This window comes from Lucilia cuprina, chromosome 6, assembly GCF_022045245.1.
Source record: "Lucilia cuprina isolate Lc7/37 chromosome 6, ASM2204524v1, whole genome shotgun sequence".
NCBI classification, from domain to species: domain Eukaryota; kingdom Metazoa; phylum Arthropoda; class Insecta; order Diptera; family Calliphoridae; genus Lucilia; species Lucilia cuprina.
This window is the reverse complement of record NC_060954.1, coordinates 19,043,483-19,067,405: the sequence shown is the minus strand read 5'-3', so window position 1 is coordinate 19,067,405 and position 23,923 is coordinate 19,043,483. Positions and strand designations below refer to the sequence as shown.

The window sequence follows — 23,923 nt, the reverse complement described above, 5'->3', positions numbered from 1 at the left end:
GACTTTTAGTATTTTGAAAATAGTGGACTTTTCGACTTTTTCCGAATCTTTGACATTTTCCGACTTTTTTCGACATTTTTTGACTTTTTCCGACTTTTCGACTTTTTGACTATTTTCGTATTCTTTCGACTTTTTTCGACTATTTTTTGACAATTTTCAGGGTTTTTCGACTATTTGAGAGTTTTTGACTTTTTTAAACTTTTTTTAAATTTACGACTATTTTTGATTTTCTTCTAATATTTTCGAGTTTTTCAACCTTCTCCGACTTTCCGATTTTTTTCGACTTTGTTGGACTTTTTACTACTTTTTGACTTATTTTGACTTTCCGACTTTTATTTACAAAGTCGACTTATCAACATTTTTCATAGACCATAGTCGAGTTATCGACTTTTTTGGATCAAAATAGCCGACTTCGACTTTTTCCACAAAAAGTCGAATATTCGATTATTCGAAAGTCGATTTTTAGAACCCTAATGATTAATGGTCACGCATAGACAGGTCAGGATATTGATGCTGAATCCCCCAATAGCTGTTACAACAAACCAACAACAAGTTTTGTCACAAGTCTTTCCATTTGACCATAATTTGACAGGGTTGAATATCATTAGAATCGGTTCAAAATTTGGTATAGCTCCTATACAAATAAATGTTCCCGAAAAATCGGTTTATTGTTAAGAATTGGGCATAGTCGTACTTTCATTTTATTATATTTATATAATATTTCTTAAAAATTTCTAAACGAGAAATTAAATTTCCAAATAATATCGAAATTTTTATTCTAATCTAATCCAATTTATTTCAACATTTCTTAAACAAAGTAAATATAATAAAAATCGCAAATATATTTTTTTAAATTGTACAATTCAATATAAAAAATAGTTTATTCACTAAAATTTTTACTATTTTCTATACATATACACAAATACATACACATACATAAATACATAATACATTTACATAATTATAAATAAATTAAAAATACTGCCATAAAAAATATGACATCTTACACTGTAAAAAAAGCATAGAAAATGCAGTGGAATGTTCAAGAGAGTTAGAGAGCAACGAAAAATGTTAATAATGACTTTGTAAAATTTATTATAAATCGGCTTCATCATGTTTACCTATACGTGAAGAACTGACATCTGTTATGTAGGTGAATAGATCTTCTGGGAAATTGCACTGATCCATTTCACGACCCAAGGCAAAGTAGCGTTTACGCAAGAGATGTGCGACAGCTTTTGGCTGGCGGTTGCGGGTAAAGACACCTTTTTTATTACCGCCCACACGGGTAACAGCTGGAATAAAATTCAAAAATTTAATGTTTGCCATTGTCATAAGAAATTTAATGTTTACTTTGAGCTGTTTTAAAATCAGCAAAATTCCAAACAAATTCACCAATAAACCAAGTTTTCTTTCGTAAAGTATCGAAAGCTTTAAAGTGTTGAGCGAATAATTGAGATTGGTAATCTTCGGACCAAACATAGGATGGTAACTAAAAGAAACAAATATCAATTTTAAGAATTTTTTTTAGATTTTTTATAATAAAAGTAAGAAACACTTACTATGTGCAAACCCTCAACAGTATCCGAACCATATTCTGACATAATAACCGGTTTATTGTGACGTTTATTCCATGTTGTAGCCTCATCGATAACACGTTTCGTAATCATATCCAAACGTCCTGGATTACTATACCAACCATTGTAACGATTAAAACTAATTATATCTAAATATTTGGCCTAGAATTTTTAGAGTTAATGATTAGTTTATTAAAATTTTTAAGTAAACACTTTATGTTAAATTATACTAACAGCTTTATCATCTTGTGACGGTACAGCTATGGCTGCTGTTACCGGTCTAGTAGGATCTAATTCACGAGTATAGTTTGCCACGTATCTTTAAATTGAAAAATAACTATTAAGTGGAAAAAAATTTTATGAGCAATATTTTAAACTTACTGGAAATATGAACCGGCATTTAATTGATTTGTACGGGGTTCATTGGCTATGGACCACATCACTACACTAGGATGATTACGATCTCTATGTATTAATTGTTCCATGGCTGATTTGTGCTTATCTAATAACTCTTGTTTGAAATTTCTGAAAATAATTTAATAAAGATTTATTAAAGCATTTAGTATTAATAAATATTTGTAATCGTAGATCCTAATCGATAGATTCAACCTAATGGAAAAAATAAAGACATCGTCAAGAGAATTATTGTGAAGTTTTAATTGACAGACACAGAAGGACAAACTTAGGACTACACATAAACTGATGGACATAAAAGCAAGATTTACCGAAATGTCAAATCTAGAAAGCAAAGATACATATGTACATATGTTGTACAGACCGATATCTTTGTTAACTTCTATGGTAATGACATTCAGGGCACTATATTAACCTTTAATCAAGACAATATTCGCCGTCAATGATTTTGGAGGTCACCTTTAACAGCCTGTTTACATGCCACTGGAATTACGTACAGATTCCGAAGTAGTAACAAGGTCCTCAAAGCGCTAGCCGGCAGCACTTGGGGAATGGACAAATAAACCTTGTTGGCTACCTATAAAACAATTGGCCGGCCAGTGGTTAATTATGCTGCTCCAGTGTGGTCTCTCTCGCTGAGTGATACCCAGTGGAGAAATATTCAAAGCTGCCAAAATGCTGCCCTAAGTACTGTAACGGGCTGCATGCAAATAACCTCAGAGCACCATCTTCACGAGGAAACGAAGGTCCTTCGAGTCAAGCAACATAATGTCATGCTGTCTAAACAGTTCCTCCTAGGATGTCACCGGAGGAGTCATCCCAACTTGATCATCTCACAGTTGGATGATCCCCCGAGGCATGTTAGCAAGGACCTTCGTGTATACGGGAAGAGCTTACGATGGTATGTGTAGGATCCCTTAGATCAATACCGCGGTTTCAGTTTACCGCATGAATGTCGTGCTTGGAGATCGCCCACCGTCCATAGCAGAAATTGAGAAGAACCTGCCGCGAAAACAAGAGTTGTTCTGGCACAATTGAGATCGGGATGGAGCAACAGGCTCAACGCCTACTGATCCCGCAGAGACCATGCCGTCACCAATATATGCCCAGCATGTGGACAGGGTCCCCATGATACCCACCACATATTCAACTTTCTAGCCCACCCTACTTCACTTAGCCCAATGGATTTAATTATAAACTTACTCTGTATCAACACTGGGACATTCGTCAATAATCATGATACCATTTTCATCAGCAAATTGCATAGACTCCTCCGAGTAGGGATAATGAGATGTACGATATGCATTGGCGCCAATCCATTTCAGCAAATTGAAATCACGAGTCATTAAGGCTAAATCCAAACCTTTGCCACGAATCTAAAAGAAGCAAAAAGTTAAAACTAATATAAGCAACATTTTTCAAATCTCTACAACAACTTACATCCGAATCTTCATGTCTACCAAAACCACGGAAATAAACCGGGCGATTATTAATCATAAAGGTGGTATTATTCCAACTTAAAGTTCTAACACCCACACGTAAACGATAAACATCGAGCAGAACATTGTCGGTGCCATGTAAAAATACTTCCATTTGATATAAATAACCTGGATCGGGATGCATTAAATATGGCCACCAGGGCATAACTTTTTGTAGTTCTAAGACACCTTTTAGGTCGGAATTAGAAGTTTCATTCGCCACAATAACTCCCTCCTTATTGCGTAATTGTACACGAACATATAATTCACTGGCAGCTTCATTGGCTGACACACCATTTGTATTCACCTTATAGTAGACAAAACCAACTGAAATTTAAAGCGAACTTTAAAAAAAACTAATTTATTTTATTAATTGCTAATAGCGACCTGTATTATCTTTTGTTAGATCGGTGGTAACTTCAATCTCTTCGATAAATGTTAAGGGTGTGGTATATAAATGCACAGAACGGTGTATACCGGCATAATTGAAAAAGTCAAATGAATATTGTTGTATTATGGCAACACCATCATCTCTTGATATTTCCGTAATTTTACCCTGAGGTACAGTGGTTTGTATTAAGGCATTATCACACATAACTGTTATGCGATTCTCTTCGCCATATTTTAATTTATTTGTTATTTCGGCCTCAAAAGGCAAATGACCCATTTCATGTCTCACCACCATTTCACCATTGAGATACTAAAACGTGCAGAAGATTTGTTAAAAGAATGAGGTTTTCAGTTTATACTTAAACTATAAAAATGACCCTAAAATCTGAAATTACTTACTACAAATGCTTCGTAATGAACACTGCCAAATCTCAGCCAAACTCTTTGCTGATTGGACCATGATTTTGGCACAAAGAATTTTCGATCATACCATACGGTTCCCACATGATCTCGCAACGCACTTTCAGTTGTGATATCATTGTAACTAGCAGGCACCGGCATGGGTATCGTTTCTTGTACACGACTCAAATCGTCTGTATACCATTTATCTCTGATACCCTGCGTGGGATTTGTTACATCGGATTTGACAAAATTCCAAATACCATCTAAAGAGCGTACTTCTCGGGTTTCCGATTCGCGTGGATACAACATACCGACAGTTGGTGTGATTTCTTTATTCAATATTACCAGTGCTATGGCATAGTGTATACAAAATCCAATAACGCCCATGGCAATTAAAGAGAGAGCTAGAATGGATCAAAAGAATAGGTTATTTAAAACATAAAGATTCTCTTTAAGTATTTAAAAAGTCTACAGTTTTGAATCTGTAAGTATTAAACATATTTAGAAATAAATATATCTAAATCCTAAAAGAGTTTAATTTGAATTTAGTTTCTTTTGAAAACCTTAATTTTTCAACCTATATCTATTAAGTCCAACATTGTGCCGTTAATCATTAGGACGTTTTAAGAAATTCGTATATATAGTGAAATAATTTTGTCTAGTAATTATTTTGTTTTATTTAACCTAATATAGATTTGTTTTCAGTATCCCTGCAGGTTGAAAAGTGTCAATTACCAAACTTTTACTTGTTATATATCAAACTTACTAGTGGTTTCCTCTCTTTAGCCCTTTCAAGTTTTTGATAATGTATTCCTGAAACATTTCCATAATGCCACTTTGTTGACAACATGTAATGCTTAAGGTAGCCATTTGATTCCATTGATTGTTATTTATTCGAATTCATTCAAAATAGGGTTAATAAAACGAGCCTGTTAAACATTTTCGGCAAACTGTTGGGACTTTTATCTACATATTTTAACCTATAACTACGTGAGTATTCGTTTGAGCATTATAATTCCAATATATATAATTTTATCTTATCACTTATATTGATAATAAAAATTGAGTGTCATTGAACGTTTAAATGCAAAATATGAACATAAAGTGAACAAAATTTCCAGAATTCCGGTTCATGTTACAATAAATTACAATTTCAGTTTCTCAAATGTTAAAAAATTTATGAGTATACCATTTGTTTAACTCTTTATCTATGGATGTTCTCGGGACTATTATTTCCATTTCAATATATATACATTAAGCTAAAAGAGAACATGATGTTATTTGTCGATAACAGTATGACATTAAACATTAATTTTTTGAATACCTTTAATAATTTATCCAATTCACAATCTGTGTTGTATGGTTGTATCGTAGTATGACCTAATTCTTTTATTATTGATTTGTTTCAAAATATTTCATTTGAAAACATAACCTACAACGCAACAGCGATACGACATCGATTGTGAATTGAACAATTGATAATTCTTTAAAATTTTATTCAATAGAAAAAGATAATAGTAAGTAAATTAATTTTGTTTTAAAACATAACTCTATTGTCTAGCAAATCATCGTCGAGGTGTTTCGATGTTCTACCTTTTATAATAATAATTATTTATCAATAGTTTATGAGCCCATGTGACAATTAAGATCAATAGTTTGAATGTTATGCCCACTGTACATAAATCAATCCTGGTGTGACAAGCATGTGACCGTTTGACCGACAAACATATGTCAATAAAAATTTCAAAAATTGTTTAATACTCATTGTGTGCTAGTGTAGAAAAAAATCAATGGGGGTTTGTAGATTTTTCGTTTCCCGGTGTTCGAAGGCTTAAGTAAATTTACTTAAGTGTGGATTTTACCACACTCTCAGGTTCCATCTTAAGGTTATTTTAGTGTAATCTACTGCTGGCTCATATCAGAACATGATATCCTTGTTTGGAGGTTCACTTCTTGAGGGTTATACTGTTTTCAAATACATTTTTAAGGACAAGATAAAGTTAAGCACTGACGAGAATCTGTATGGTTAGTTGGTTAGATCTCTGCCATTGGCATACCTTAACAGACACTCGCTTCGAAATTCTCAGAAGACGAAATTTCCACGATCTGTGAGAACTATCCAGTTTAAGATTGGAAAATATTATCGCCTTTATCTGACACAGCGATTGGTTTCGAAATCATCTGGACATATTATTCTACGGCATTTTTACAATCCACAATAACCGTAAAAACTTTTTTCCACCTCTACTATACTTCTACTACCAAGGGATCAATAGGACCCAAGTTTTTGCAGCTTGGATTGGTAAATAGTAGCATGTACATATGTATACTACATCAGAAATACAAATGCTTTTGGGTAAAAACAAAAATCTTATATTGTGATCTATGAAAGTATGCTCAGAAACTCAGTTTCCTGGATATCATTATATCTGGAATAATATAGCTACCAAGATAATAAATCTATCAATAACAAAAAGAGCAGTCCAGAGTTTTAGTATCCCCTTTACATGCTTAACATTTTCATTCAATTATGCATAACTGTACCCATTATCCTGTGTGCTGACTACTTCCAGTTCCCTTTAAAGTACATACGTCCTTTCATTATCCATTATTTCTGAGTGAGTTTTTTTTTACCGTCCAATAAAATTCTTATCATTTAAATGTCATTTAACATAGTTAAACAATTTACGTATTCCATTATTGCTCCCTTATCAGCTGTCGAGTTGTCTAGTCAACATATATTATAGAATATATATATATATATATATATATATAAATATATATAATATATATATATAATATATATATATATATATATATCTATATATATATATATATATATATAATATATATATATATATATATAATATATATATCTTTGGTAAAATTTGCGACCTTAGAAGTTTTGTAACGATAAAGATGTAATTACAGTACACAGTGGGACAGAATCGAAATTTTTTGGAAATAAATCTGGCATTTCTAAACGGCTGATCCGATCGGGATAAAATTTGGCGTGAGCGTAAGATGAATCCTGCAGATGCCCCAAGGACGGCGCTGTGGCGGCTCAAAGTAGGGTACCTACGACATGTAAAATTTTTAAACTCGTGCCATTTTTTGTTTTTCACCCAAATACAAAGATTATATTTTCTGAAAACGCTCGACGAGATATTGAAAAAACATGCTTGGATATACTACTTATCTCTTACAATATCCGAATTATAGGCATTTAAAAATTTAGTGATACAAAATTTACCATACCTTGGTCCGCCTTTTTTTTAATATCGGGCGTAATTTTGGACCAAATGGACTCAATTTTTTCTTGTTAGTTAGACAACAAAATTTCCAATAATATAAAAAATATTTCAGATCAATATCATTTACAGATTTTTGCCGTTTTTTTGCCCAAAATGTGTCTTAACTCTTTTATTAATAAAATAAAATTTTCTTTAAGAACATATAACAATTTTATAGTTTTCTCAGAGGTATCTTTACGCAGAACGATTTGGCTTAAAAAACCTGTCCTATTTTTTGAAAATGTTGCCACTGCATCCTTTTTTTATCAAAACTTCAACTTTGGGCGACATGTTTTAAAATCTCAAAGCTGGGATCAGAAAACTGAAAGCAGTTTTGGAAACCTCAATATGTTTTATATATACTCCAAAAGTATTTTCCCAGCTCTGAAATAAATGTGGACCTTATGGGCAAAAAAGTAAAAAAATCCCATTTTTGGGGTTGAAAATTTCATTGAGTTTTGTTCATAAATAAAGATTTTGTCATATATTACATATTTGTTAAATTTTTATGAAACTATGATTTATATCAATTGAGTCCATTTGGTCCAATATTACGCACGGTATTCAAAAAAAGGCGGACCAAGGTATGGTAAATTTTGTATCACTAAATTTTTAAATGCCTATAACTCGGATATTATTAGAGATAAGTAGTATGTCCAAGCTTTTTCAAGATCTCGTCGAGTGCTTTCAGAAAATATAAAAATCTTTGTATTTGGGTGAAAAACAAAAAAAAAAAAAAAAATGGCACGAGTTTAAAAATTTTACATGTCGTAGGTACCCTACGCCACAGCGATGTCCATGGGGCATCTGCAGGGTTCATCTTAAAAACTTAAACTCGAATACGCTCACGCCAAATTTTATCCCGATCGGATCAGCCGTTTAGAAATGCCAGATTTATTTCCAAAAAATTTAGATTCTGCCCCACAGTGCAGTAGTGAAATTCTCTCTCAATGATGAGAGAAATACTTTATACTGTTTGGCAAGTCACTGTGAAAAAATCGTTGTTAAGGATCAATGTGCACATCATATGATAAAAGTATTTTCCATATAATTCCACAAATTCATGGAAATTTAAAATGTTGAGAAATTAACAGAAAACTACCGAAAAAGGAGAAGTTGTTTTGGATCGTATTGGCATATTTCATATTGAAAGATCAGGTCAAAATAAAAAGTGAATGCACTTAGAAGTTGACACCAATTTTAATAAATTTTCTAAAGGTATTTTATAAATATTTCTAAATTTAATAACTAGAATATAATGCATTTCAATCTCAAAAATATCAATCATACTTACATTAAGATATTCATAGTTTAAAGAACATCAAGCGAAACGAAACGGAAAAGAAATATGAAACGGAACAATTGTTATTTATTTCGTTTATTTTTTTTTTTAATTGAATACAAAACGATGTAATAAGAATTAAACAAAAAATGGCAAAAAAAAACACAAAACCCAAGAATATGATATAAAGACAAAAGTAATCACCACACATGCACATTTGTATAGTGCATAAAGCGAATTTGTATATAGGTATACATTCAATAGAAGAATAATCAAAACAAAAACTACACAATATTACGTCATTTTTACGTTTCTTTAGATTTGTTTTTATTTATTTCTTTTTATTATAAGAAAACGTGATTAAAATAAACATTTGCCGACATCTCGCGAGACAAACATCATTCGCAGAGTTTATATTACATACGCAGTGTTAAAAGCGAGAATATCAAACGAAAAAGAATGAATAAAAACAAAAATAACACAAACAGCTGACATGAACACTTCTCTAAACGTCACACTTTTAAACAATATAAAATTTCATTTTGTTTTTAGGAATATGTTAAAAAAAATAAAACAATTAAAAGTTCTAAATATAGTTAAAGCGAGTGATATCAACAAGTGAGTACAATTAGTTTTATTAGTCATAATAAATAGGTATTTTGTAAAAGTGATTTCATTATACCTATTTACATACATATTTTCTTTAAACAAATTCATTTTCTTTGCCATTTTAGTTTAATTCAAATTAATTTTATCATTATTATATTGAATTTATCACAAACATTTAAAAAGACTACGTATTCCCATAATAATCCAACAACATGCCCACTTGACACAAAAATTGTTGATTTAGTAATTTGTATTTTTATTTTACTCCAACAACCGATTCACTGACTTCACGTCACCTCTAAAAAATGTAAACTGTTTGGATTGACTAGACTGACTAAATATTATTTGCTCAATATACAAATAGCATTTATTTTTTTTTTTGTATAACGGCGAATTCCACTCTTTATTTGTTTATCTATCGCATTATTTTGTATGAGCAACTTTATTATTTGTATTTATTTTATTTTTATCAGCTGAAAAAATGTGATAAAAAGCGTTATTGAATACAGCTTTCATTTAAAGTTTATCATCTGTGAAAGCTTTTTGTTGAAGAGAAAACTTTTTGTTTTATGAAAAAAAGGAATATTTTAACGTTAATAAACACAATTTAAGCGATAACTACGAGTTATGTGCAATATGTTGTAATGTGTCGTTGTATAAGGATCCACTCTATTAACATAAACTAAAATACTCCCAAGCTACAAACACATCAAATTTTTTTTCAATTGAAATAGATTAATTTTCTTTAATTTTCAACCACTTTCATTTAATACTATGGGCCAAAAATTGGAACCAGAAGTCGTTTTCATATAATCTTGCCACTCAGGATAAGCGGCAAAGTAAGAACGAATGTACTAGACATAAAGGGAAAAGTACAATGTTGCCCAGTGTTACCACTTTTTGACAAATCATGTTACAAAAACTTTTGACTAGACCATAAACTAAACTATGGACTAAGTCCCTAGATTAGACTAAAGATTAACTAAAACTAGACCAGAATAGAAAAACCAGACTATCATACAGACTAGACTATAAAAAAGACTAGACAAAGACTATACTATAGGGTAGACTAAAGACTACAGAATAGACTAAGGTCTAGACTATATACTAGCCTAAAGACTAGACTATATACTTGACTATAGACTACACTACAGACTAGACTATAGACTAGACTACAGGCTAGACTATAGACAAGACTATAGACTAGATTATAGACTCGACTAGACTATAGACTAGATTATAGACTAGCCTATAGGCTAGACTATAGACTCAACTATAGACTCGACAATACTATAGGGTAGACTATAGACTAGATCACAGAATAGACTAAAGTCTAGACTATATACCATCCTAAAGACTGGACTATATACTAGACTATAGACTAGACTATAGACTAAACTACAGGCTAGACTATAGACAAGACTATATACTAGATTATAGACTCGACTAGATTATAGACAAGACTCAAGACTAGATTATAGACTCGATTAGACTATAGACTAGATTATAGACTACACTATAGACTAGCCTATAGACTAGACTATAGACTAGCCTATAGGCTAGACTATAGACTCAACTATAGACTGGACTATAGACTCGACTATAGACTAGACTATAGACTAGACTATATACTGGACTATAGACTGGACTATAGATTAGACTATAGACTACACTATAGACTAGACTATAGACTCAACTATAGACTAGACTATAGACTCGACTATAGACTCGACTATAGACTCGACTATAGACTAGACTATAGACAAGACTATAGACTAGACTATAGACTAGACTATAGACTCGACTATAGAAAAGAATATATACTAGACTATAGACTAGACTCTAGACTATAGACTAGACTCTAGACTAGACTATAGACTAGACTATAGACTAGACTATAGACTAGACTATATACTGGACTATAGACTGACTATAGACTAGACTATAGACTAGACTATAGACTAGACTATAGACTCAACTATAGACTAGACTATAGACTAGACTATAGACTCGACTATAGACTAGACTATAGACTAGACTATAGACTAGACTATAGACAAGACTATAGACTAGACTATAGACTAGACTATAGACTAGACTATAGACTAGACTATAGACTAGACTATAGACTAGACTATAGACTAGACTATAGACTAGACTATAGACTAGACTATAGACTAGACTATAGACTAGACTATAGACTAGACTATAGACTAGACTATATACTAGACTATAGACTAGGACTATAGACTAGACTATAGACTCGACTATAGACTCGACTATAGACTAGACTATAGACTCGACTATAGACTCGACTATAGACTCGATTATAGACTCGAATATAGACTCGACTATAGACTCGACTATAGACTCGACTATAGACTAGACTATAGACTAGACTACAGGCTAGATTATAGACTCGACTATAGACTAGACTACAGGCTAGACTATAGACATGACTATATACTAGATTATAGACTAGACTATAGACAAGACTAAAGACTAGATTATAGACTCGACTAGACTATAGACTAGATTATAGACTAGACTATAGACCTGCCTATAGGCTAGACTATAGACTCAACTATAGACTAGACTATAGACTCGACTATAGACTAGACTATAGATTAGACTATAGACTAGACTATTGACATACTAGACTAAATACTAGACTATAGACTCAACTATAGAATAGACTACAGACTAGACTATAGACTGGACTATAGATTAGATTATAGACTATATGTATACTCTATATATATTCTATAGGCTGGACTATATACTAGGCTATAGACTACACTATAGACTAGACTATAGACTCAACTATAGACTAGACTATAGACTCAACTGTAGACTAGACTATAGACTCGACTATAGACTCGACTATAGACTTGACTATAGACTAGACTATAGACAAGACTATAGACTAGACTATAAACTAGACTATAGACTAGACTGTAGACTCGACTATAGACTCTATATATATTCTATAGGCTGGACTATATACTAGACTATAGACTACACTATAGACTAGACAATAGACTCAACTGTAGACTAGGCTATAGACTTAACTACAGACTAGACTATGGACTCAACTATAGACTAGACTATAGACTCGACTATAGACTAAATATAGACTAGACTATAGACTAGACTATAGACTGACTGACTGGACTATGGACTAGACTATAGACTAGACTATAGACTAGAATATTGACATGTATTATAGGCCGGACTATATAATAGACTTTAGACTAGACTTGACTGTAGACTGTACTATAGACTATAACGATTTATTTCAAGTTAGCGAAAAAACGTTTAATTGGTAACAGTGAAAGGCGAGGCACTGTTATCCTAAGTGACGCTGTCAAGTCTAGGACGAGATGTCTTCTCAGAATGAAGAAGTAATTAAAATCGGATTCAGACGAGGAGAGAAACACTATATCTGTCATTGCCAGCCTTTCAATATAATTAGATACAACTTATGTGAAGCAATGTTATTCCAGATATAATATACACAAACACTGATTGAAAATTATATCGCACCTCGTCCAGAAACTGGTTTTCTAAACATATTACAATAATTCTCCTCCAAGATTTTCTATATAAAGGAGAGCACAACACACCTGAGAGCTGAATATAAGAATCTGATATCATATAAATCCATTCTATATCATTCCTTTACAGTTTTTTTTAAGAATAACAAGTATGAAAGTATAGTCGGGCATGGCCGACCATATAATACCCTACACCATGAGTATATTTTTACAATTTTTACTTTTATACAATTTTTATTATTTGTAAAAAAACTTTATGTTGAATATTACCATAATTCCAAAATATTTAAGCCATTTATTGATAAAAAACTAAAATTTCTAAATGAGGCTTTTTATAGGTCAAATATGGGCCGATCCTCGGTAAATTTGGGAAAAGGATATGTTTCTAAATAACAGTTAGTTTTGTTGAGTTTCATTGCGATACAAATGGTTACAAGTCAATTTTAGACGTTTAAGTCATTTTTTGAAGGGGGGTTTGTATGGGGGCTAGGGTCAAATATAGGCCGATCCTTACGAAAATCTGCAGTATCATTTATACTTATATAAAACTTATTTGTGCCAATTTTTAGAGAGATAACAGAATATTTGGCGTAATTATAGCATAAAAAGTTCAAATCGGGAGGTACGGTTGTATGGGGGCTAGGTGAAATAATGGACCGATTTCAACCATTTTCAATAGGCTTCGTCCTTGTGCCAAAAAACATGCTTGGTCCAAATTTCATCAAATTATCTTGAAAATTGCGGCCTGTACCTTGCGCACAAGGTTTACATGGACAGCCAGCCAGCCAGCCGGACAGACGGACGGAAGGACATGTCTTAATCGACTCAAAAAAAGATTCTGAATCGATCGGTATACTTTAAGGTGGGTATTGGACCAATATTTTTGTATGTTACAAACATCAGCACAAACGTATAATACCCTCCCCACTATAGTGGTGTAGGGTATAAAAATTAAAAATCTATGGGATGCAAAGCGAAATTTTACTAGGGATAAATAGAATTTTGATCAGTAGTGAAAAAAGCTTAGGGTTGAATACATTGGATATTTTATTCATAGTAAAGTTTAAAATTAAATAACTTACAACTGTTTTATTGAAATGTTTGCGTAGATTATTTTATTTATTAAATAAAAAAGAAAACAAAAAAACTATTTAAACTTTAAGTAACTTTCTTAACACTGTCACTTTACTAACTGAAGTCGATGCAACAAATGCTCAACGCTTATAAAGTGTTTTCTTTCAAATACCAAAAACTCTAAATTACATAAAATGCAAATAAAGAACTCAACTAAGTGAAAGAAATACATATTACTCCAGACATTCTTTAAGAAAAGCAGCAAAAAAAAAAAAAAACAACTTATTTAATATGCAAAAGTAGCAGGTTATGGGTGCGATTGACCCGTTTTCCGTCTATTGTTGTTATTGGCACGATTACACTTGTAAATGGGGAAAACATATCTGAATGGTTTACAATGCAAATAGAAATTAAGTTGATAGTAAAACTCTGCTGGAATTCCCGAAATAAGTAAAGTTCTAAGGTATTTGCATAAACACTTCTTACCGTAAACTTCAAATTTATGACACGACAATTGCATTGAAAAACGCATTATTACAACATTTATTCGAATAATTTTATTTATGAATACAACTCTAATAATAATAATAAAAATAATTGATTTTATTTTTCGATTTTCGCATTAATTTACTTTATAACGATCAAGAGTCGACCACTAAACTGTTGTTGAAAATAATTTTAAATAAATTCTTTGAGCTACAATTCTAATTATTTTGCTTTAATCTTAACTCTATGGAAATTTGTAGTGTGTGTTTTACATGTTGCTTGTTTACATCCTTTGAAATAAGTTAATGGGTAAATTGAGATGTATGTATTTCGTAATATACCCAGCAAAATCTTTACTTAACCGGTAAGTAGGCAAGAAATATTGGAGAAAAGTAGTTACTTTTTGAGTGAAAAACTACTTATTTTTGTTTGACGATGACCAAAAACTAACTGGTTACAAATCTCATTACCCGACTTTTCCGGACTGAAAACTAGTTTTACAATTATTTTTTATGTTTACTAGTCTATTCTCTTACTTAATGCTCTTTTAAAAGGAATTTTATCATTCTATCTGGAATAGCTTCCACACAAATGTAAATATCAACATTTCTTGAAAAAACTCGGTTAAAAACACTAACTACTTCCTTATTGGTCATACGCTATAAACAATGGACTACAAATTCTATTAAAAAAAAAATATTGATGTCATTAATAACGACTTGTCACTAACAAGTAATATATGAAATAACTACATTACATACAATACTCATTACCAAAATTTGAAAATATTTTACTGGGTAGCTTTAAAAGATTTTGAAAACAATAAACGATCATTTAGTGAATGATGTAACCCGACATCGTTTCAATTTATGGGATGTAAACTCAACTCCTCAAGACGTGACTCTAGTGACAGGAAACGAAATTGTTAAGATTTGTTTAAAAATTATCAACCCTCCGTGCTTTGGTCTCATCCCTAAAATTACTTTAAAAATTTCCCCTAAAAAAGACCAGACAGAAAAGAAAAAATTCATTTATGGCACAACAATATTGGAAAGTGCATTAACGGGGATATTATATCCATACACAGAGAAAACAGATTCGTTGTGATAACCGAATTTGTTTCCAATCGAATTCAGTCGGTTCTCACAACTATACCAAAATTCGATTGTAATTATTGAAAAATTCGGTTACTATAACTGAATATGTGGTGTACATAACTATTTTTGTTATTTAATCGGTAATGTGGTTTGAAATTATTGGTATTTGCAACTGAAATATTATTTATTGAAAACAAATTTGTGGATTTTGTGTATTTTAAAATATATTTAATTTTATTTAAAATATTTACAATAAAATATGAATGAATAAACTTACAAAACTTATATAGATATATAAGATGATGGTTGATGATGAAAATTTGATGTTTATGTGTCGGAAATTTTGCTCTTCATCCTGTCCAACATGTCCAAAGGAGTACTAGACTTCCGCAGCTGTAAAATTATGAAAACTAAAATAACACAAAATATATTAGAAGATAAAAACATATTAAACATTACCTTTTCTATCCGATCTTTCCGATTTTATCCGCAAATTCAATTTGGTTTTTTTTAAATATAAATTCATTTTATTTTATATATTTTTATAAACGTCAACTAAAATCACCAACTTATTGGTTGTGAACATCGAATTTGGTTCCTCTAATCATCATTCAATTTTAAATAATGTTTCCATTGATAATTGGTTGCAGTGCTCAATATTTTTTACTCTCTACTATTTTTCGGTTGCAACGACTAATATTTGATGTTCTGACGATTTAATTCTAAATTAAAATCGGCTTCATTTACTGAATTTACAAAAAAAAAATTAATAACCGATACAATTCAGTTCAAATTATTGATATGGAAATTGTTAAAACCACCATTCGATTATAATTATGGTTTTTTAGTACTGAATATAGAAAATTTGTTAATTTTACAGATTTTTAATAACAGCAATAGAATTTTAATTAATTTAACTAAATATTTATCATAGTAGCCGATTTCCAATCAATCTTTTTTCTGTGTGTACACATAAAAAGCTTTCTAAGATTTTGTAAAATATGTGACAGACATAGATTTCGAAACCCGGAATTAAAAAAAGAAATAGCCATATAGACAAAGAAAAAACCATGTTTGGATGGCAAAATAGATGGTACAGCGCAACTTTGAGACCTGAAACTTTAAACTTATCTCGAACATCAGAATATAGGACAGAACTTTCGTATGAACACGAACTTACAGAACACAAAATCTATAGGAGCTATATAAATCAATTTGGCCACGACAATTCTCCAATTCTCTCAGACTTACGAACCAGTCTAAAAGAAGAATTAAACAAAGAAAACTTAAAAGGAATCATCCTAATGTCAGAACATATGACAGCCTATCTGTTTAAAGAACGATAGGTCTCAAAAGAATGGACTTAGAAAGCTGATAATTTGAACTGTCTCCCAGGTTATGACGAAAAACTGTTTACGATATCTAGAATGAATAATGTAAAGGAGAAATTCGGAAGCCAAATTTAACGCAATCCTTTTTTGGATTTTTTAATTTAATGACTGAGCATATAAGCAATAACGCCAGGCATCCTACGTTGGTTTAATATAAATCCTCCAAGTCGACCTATATTTTCATATAGGAAGCAGGGAACCTTTAAACACTAATTAAATTTTGAATTCTCGATGGTACTTCACCAGTAAAGTTGAAGAGTTCTAATGCTCTCCACCAGGTTAAAAATGCTCGAAGTATTTTATGGTCTCCACCAGTCAAAACATAACCTAACTTCGAGATAAAATGACAGCACGAGGCTGATGCAGACAATGCATAACTGCACATAACACAAGCGCGAGTGAGATACAAAATCGTCGAAAGTCAGACATCAGTCAGTCAAAAGTCAGTCAAACATCCTCAAAAATCAATGGCGATGACCCGACAATTGTCTCCAACACAGACATGAATTGCGAATGTAACACAATCCTTTAATTTAATTTCATCAAGTGTAATTCTACAAATAAAATTAAAATGTATATGCGAGATAGTCTTTTGCATGACAACTTTAAAAGTGCTTATCTTCTACTCATTTTACATTAGAAATCAATTGTTTTTTTGTTTCTTCTTTTATTTCTGTTTTATGTTTTTCTAACAAAATATCTCTTTGCAAATAAAATGTCTATTTCAGTTTCTATCATTCAATTTGTTTTTTTTCGTTTTCTTTGGCATATCCGCTGCAATTGTCAGTCGCACCATTAGTGTCTGCTGTAGTTGTAATAAGGTCAATTTAATCTCGTGATTCTTTTGCTGACACATGCATCGTAAAGGGCTTACAAAGCTCAAATATCGGTCACTAGTCTATAGTCGTAAGTATATATTAAGTTTTGTTTTTATCTAATATTTTCTTTTATTGGTTTTCTCTTGCAAAGTGTAGCCAGATTTTATTTTTTAACTAACGATAAACTTGCAGTTAAGCTGTGGTTAATAATTCTTTTGTATCCTTTTTTATTTTGTCGAAAATTTCGGGAATTTTTTTTTAAATCCGGCAACGTTGTCCTTACAGACATTTAATTAAATTCGCCTTTACGGAAGTCTTTTCATTGTATGCGTGTGTATTTTGAAATTTAAATTTGTTTTATCATTCGTTTCTGTTTTAGCGCGAAACGTGTTGTCACAACTACTGATAAAATCGAATATGAATGCATTTTAAAATACAATATATAACGTCTTAACTTTGGGTCAACTTTATGTTGATCTTTCTTTAATTGAAATATACAAAAGACAATTATTGTTGAATGAGTTGTTATGGTATTTATTACGGATAGAACCTTTTGTTTCAAGTCAACTGTATAAATATTTAAACAAATATTAAGTTAAATTTAAAATTTCTTCTTACTTTGTTTTCTTTACCATATCAAGGGTCTATATTCAATAATATCTAAATATATATTTATATTAACTTTGGATAATAATGAGATTTTGATAAAAAATATTTGGCTAACAAACTCAAATCTGTTATATAAATTTTACAGAAATTAATTGTAGGGATTTTATAAAGATTTATTTAATCCAATATTCAGAAATTTCGTTTTATGGATTTAGTTTGTAGAATTTTGAAATCCTGAGTTATATCATCACTTGCAAATTATTTGTGTTTAATTTCAACTAAAATCTGCCAACGACAGGGAAAGAATAACGAGAATAAAATGTCCTCTTTGCATGCTCTATATACTTCTGAATTTATTCGTTCTTATATACTATCTTGAACAATACTTATATACTAATCTTGCAACTAGTCATAGTAAAAAGGGCTTATGGTCCTTCGGTAACCTCATATGATTTCCATTGTCCTTCCCATTGTTCCCAAGTGGCCATATGGGATTATCTAACCCATATTTTTAATTCGTTCTGTTTTTGTCGTCATGTTATGGGCACTGGAAGAGTGTTCGATTAGGGCTCTCCTAAAGTTCCATACGCTATTATATTTATCCTTTTCCGCAAATTTTGCCCTAATTGTCTTTCGATTTTTGCAAAATATCTTTATTACTGTTGGCGCCTTATTAACTCATTTTGTTATAGCACGCAGTTCCGCATGGAAGCTTCTGTTTTGTTTAGAACAACGGTTTATTTTTCGGGGTTTTCAGACCCCTTTATTCCTTACAGTAGTAAGCAAAGTGGGTTTTTCTCCAATGTTTTACTAGGTCACGATTTTTTAACTGGGAACAATGTTTTTCAATAAACAATCATATCTGTTTGCGTTATGCGATCGCGCACGTCTGTTATTCGGCTATTATTACCCAAAAACTCTAGTACACATAGAAGGTTTGCTTCGGTGAGAGCGCTCGTATCTCATAGACGGAGCAGGGCGTTAAGAAGTTTTATTTATTTAAAACAACAAATTACTTTTTATTAAAAAACATCAAATCAAAGATATAGACTTATTATGCAGATCTGAAGATTGCACAGGTCGACAAATTTTTAACCAATAGATCAAAGTATAAATTTTTCAAAGTATTGGACCGCGCTGAATCCGAATTTCTCCATCACATCTGGGATTTGAGATATCGTGTCCTGAATTTGGAATAAACGCCATTTTAAGGCCTTTTTGAGACATTATAACAGCTCCAATACTACTATATATCGAAAATGTTGTATGTCATCCAATTTTTTCTATGAAAATATTTTTTTTAGTTGTTTAAAAATCTACTTTAGTTTCTGAGATATCATCCTTTGAAGTTAACGGAAGGCCATACATCATAAAGTCGAATCGGAAACTGAATTGAAGTCGATTGAAATATTCTTAGATAGATGTGAATTCAATATTTTTGTTTGTTATACACAATGTTTTGAAAACATATTACCCTACGCACTATACAAGTGTATGGTATAAATACCATGAATCACCATGAATCTCAAACCACGAGTTTTCAAGATTTAGGTGGTAAAATATGTCAGATGCTTTAAAGCTTTAAAGTAGTAAGAATGTATATTTAAATGGCATTCTTTAGAAAAGTCTAACTTGGTCTCAGGGAGCGGCACCTCCCATATTAATTAAATACAAAAATTCGTTATATGGAAAACTAATAGAACAAAATTCTTCAAATTTTAAACTAAGAACATTAATATTCAACGGAACATTTTTTAGGAAAAAAAAGGCCGTTCTTTCGCCTGGGGGGGGGTGTGCTTGAAGCCTCATACGAATTAAATAGAAAAATTCGTATATCTAAGAATCTATTAAAGCTCGAATCTTCAAATTTTCCATTTGAACATTTCGACGGACGGGTGGACTTTTAATGGGGGACTTGGCACCTCCTATATAAATTAAATACAAAATTTCGTTTATCTGGGACACAATTAGAACAAGATTCTTCAAATTTTGCTAAATTAATTTAATATTCATTTAAACATTTTGGAGGACAAAAGGGCGGACTTTCATTTGGGGAGCTTGAATGCCACGCTTGAATTTAATAGAAAAATTCGTATATATTCAAGAACCTATTAGAGCTAGAATCTTTAAATTTTAGTTGGAGAACTTTGACATTCATCTAAACATTTAGAGTAGAACGGGCGGACTTTCAATGGGTTCTTGGCACTATATACATAAATGAATTAAGTAAACAATTTCGTATATGTTAGAAACTTTTAGATCATACAAAATTTTTCAAAGATTGATAGAAATTGCGAACTTGTAATAATTTGCTTTGCATAATGTAAATCAGGAAAACTAATTCAGTTAGAATCTTCAAAATCGTTAAGTAGGTTTTTTATTTATAAACCCGCCGAATAGAGTTCAGAGTTTTTTTTGCAAATTATTTTAGAATATAAAAGCGTTTGTTTTCTGTATAATTATTTAACTAATTATGCTGTCGACCGTATAATATATAAAAAAAATGTTTATAGTTTTTAATACAAAGCTATTTTACATATTTATCTAGTTTTCGCAACTTATATTAATTTTATAATCGTGTGTGTATTCTTATTGGATTTTGAGCAATATTTTCAGCATAAATTAACAACCACAAACATTACTAAACGCTATAGACATTTAAAAAAGATCATTTTAGGCTTAGAATTAATATATTTTTAAAATTATTTACATCCTCGATAGTATAGTGGTCAGTATCCCCGCCTGTCACGCGGGAGACCGGGGTTCAATTCCCCGTCGGGGAGATGTGCGTTTTTTTTTATATTTTTTATATTAAATTGAAATATATTCACCCCTATCGCCAATTATCATTTCACGTAAAATGTTTTCCCTTTTCAATTTTTTTCGTTCACTAACTTTTGTGAAATTTGTTAAGAGAATACAAAATCAACTATTGTGAATGAATTATTTACAACAAGTTCACGATATGATAGGGATGATTAGGTTAATGGTAATTAATAATTTTAATTACATACTTTGCAACTAATAATGGTAGTTTATTTGAAACTAGTAAGTGGTAGAAGATATCTATGGGGAAGGGAACATCTTAAAAATTAAAATTATATATATATAATATTATTATATATATATATATAATATATATATATATATATATTATATATATATATATATATATATATATATAATATATATATATATATATATATAATATATATATATTATATTATATATATATATATATAATATATATATATATCTAAAACTGTAAAAATTGAGACAAATTAAAACATTATCCGGTTCTGCCTTTGATATTTAGTTCTTAAGGTTTTGTTTAATCAATAATAAAAAGAGATAAACTTATTTACAGCGGTTCCTAGCACTCATAAAATGTAAAGCTTTTTAAATATTTGTTCAATTCACAATCGATGTTGTAGCGTTGTATGTCAGCAGCTGCTACAATAGTCATAACAATGTTGTTGGTATTTTCTATACAACTCATACGACAATTTTTCATATGTTTTTCGAATGTCGTAAGAAAATTCGGTGTTGTCAATGGTTTATTTCAGCATATTTATTTTGCTGGTTTAATTAGTTTAATATTCTTTGTTTTTTTTATACCCACCATCAAAAAAGATGGGGGGTATATTGTTTTTGTCATTCCGTTTGTAACACATTGAAATATTCGCCTAAGACCCATAAAAGTATATATATTCTGGGTCCTTATTAGATTCTAAGACGATCTAGCCATGTCCGTCCGTCTGTCCGTCTGTCTGTCTGTTGAAATCACGATAGAGTCCAAACGGAAGTAGCTAGCGAGCTGAAATTTTGCACAGATACTTATAGTTTGTTTGGTATTGAAAATGGGCAATATCGGTCCACGATTTCGCCTAGCCCCCATATAAAGTCCCCTTCAGAAAACGACTTTATCGCCAATAACTGGCTAAGAGAAGCATCAATAGCAGTGAAATTCGACACAAACATGTTCTATAGGGACATAAATCTGTTCATAGAATTTCATAAGGATCGGTCCATAATTGACCCTACCCCCCATACAAAGTACCCTTCAGAAAATGACTTTATCGTTCACAACTGACTAACAGAAGCATCAATAGCGGTGTAATTCGGCACAAACATGTTTTGTGGTGACATAAATCTCTTCGTAGAATTTTATAAGGATAGGTCCATAATTGACCCTACCCCCCATATAAAGTCCCCTTCAGAAAATGACTTTATTGCCAATAACTGGCTAAGAGAAGCATCAATAGCAGTGAAATTCGACACAAACATGTTTTATAGGGACATAAATCTCTTTGTAGAATTTTATAAGGATAATTGACCCTATACATAATTGACCCTATCCCACCTATAAGGTCCCTTTCAGAAAACGACTTTAATGCTCATATCTACCTTAAGAAGCATATATATAACAATAATATTCGACATATAAAAGTTTTATGGGAACTAAAATCATTTTCTTAAATGAGTCCATTGTTATATGATGAGTCCATTATTATGTAACCCCCTAATAATGTGCCCTTTAGACAACGAATTCAACGCTCATTACTACAAAATTCTACATACACAAGTTTCGTGCGAGCCAAAATCTCCCTATCAAATTTTATAACGATCGATCCTTATTGAAAGTAAGAATATCGGTTCACGTTTTCTCCTATCCCTATTAAAATGCCCCCTTCAGAAAATAACTTTATCGCTAAGAGATGTATGCTCATATCTGCTCATAACATATATATAAAGCAATAAAATTCGACATAAAAAAGTTTTATAGGAAATAAAATCATTTTCATAAATTTAATGAAAATGGATTTATAATTGACCTTACCAAGGTCCTCTTCTGAAAATGACTTTAAGACTTATTACTGACCCAAAAATGTAAGTACATCAGTAAAATTCTACATAAACATGAATGATTTGATGGTGGGTATATAAGATTCGGCATGGCCGAATATAACACTCTTACTTGTTTACTTTTGACATTGTTTTGATTGTTTTTTTATTGTGAACATAAACTTATGACTTGCTGTAGTAGATACAGTGGACGTCCACTAGTACGAATTATATAATGTCAGGCCCTTTCGTAGTACCGAAAAATTCGTATTATTTAACAACACATTTTGTATGTTTAAATTCAAATAATACACATAAAATATTGGATTTTTTATTTTTCTTGAAAAATTACATAACGAAACAAAGTATAATAAATGTGTAATATTTCAAATAAATTTCTTGTACATAAACAGGCATAAAAGGGACATATTTACGTATACGAATTGTTAACTTTGAAAGTACCGTGAGTCCAATGGTTGAAATGAGATACAGAAGGTTTAAAATTTTAATGTTTTTAAAAATACGTGTGCCAAAGACAATTTGCATGTACATATCTGTTCTAAAATGTATTAAACATGTTCAGATTACATACAATTTTTAT

At 31.1% G+C, this 23,923-nt stretch overlaps 1 protein-coding gene and 1 non-coding gene across 2 annotated transcripts; one reads left to right on the top strand and one right to left on the bottom strand.

Annotated features, from left to right (window-relative positions):
- Positions 1–932: 932 nt before the first annotated feature.
- LOC111679351 (beta-glucuronidase) lies at positions 933–14,680 on the bottom strand. Its single transcript, XM_046954990.1, has 10 exons — positions 14,563–14,680; positions 4,259–4,665; positions 3,857–4,169; positions 3,432–3,796; positions 3,195–3,367; positions 1,959–2,102; positions 1,812–1,896; positions 1,563–1,739; positions 1,354–1,492; positions 933–1,295 (listed from the first exon to the last, which is right to left on the bottom strand). Exons 1-10 carry the CDS (start codon positions 14,606–14,608, stop codon positions 1,096–1,098), a joined length of 2,049 nt encoding a protein of 682 aa, XP_046810946.1. The 5' UTR covers positions 14,609–14,680; the 3' UTR covers positions 933–1,095.
- Positions 14,681–21,188: 6,508 nt separating this feature from the next.
- Trnad-guc lies at positions 21,189–21,260 on the top strand. Its single transcript has one exon. It is a non-coding gene; the product is annotated as a tRNA-Asp (tRNA).
- Positions 21,261–23,923: the final 2,663 nt, after the last annotated feature.

Excerpts from the sequence above, each read along its gene's own strand:
- LOC111679351 (XM_046954990.1), bottom strand. The coding sequence starts at position 14,608 with ATGCGTTTTTCAATGCAATTGTCGTGTCATAAATTTGAAGTTTACG. Across the intron at positions 1,740-1,811 it reads CGTCACAAGATGATAAAGCT|GCCAAATATTTAGATATAAT; the intron begins GTTAGTATAATT and ends TAAAAATTCTAG. Across the intron at positions 1,493-1,562 it reads CTGTTGAGGGTTTGCACATA|TTACCATCCTATGTTTGGTC; the intron begins GTAAGTGTTTCT and ends TGTTTCTTTTAG.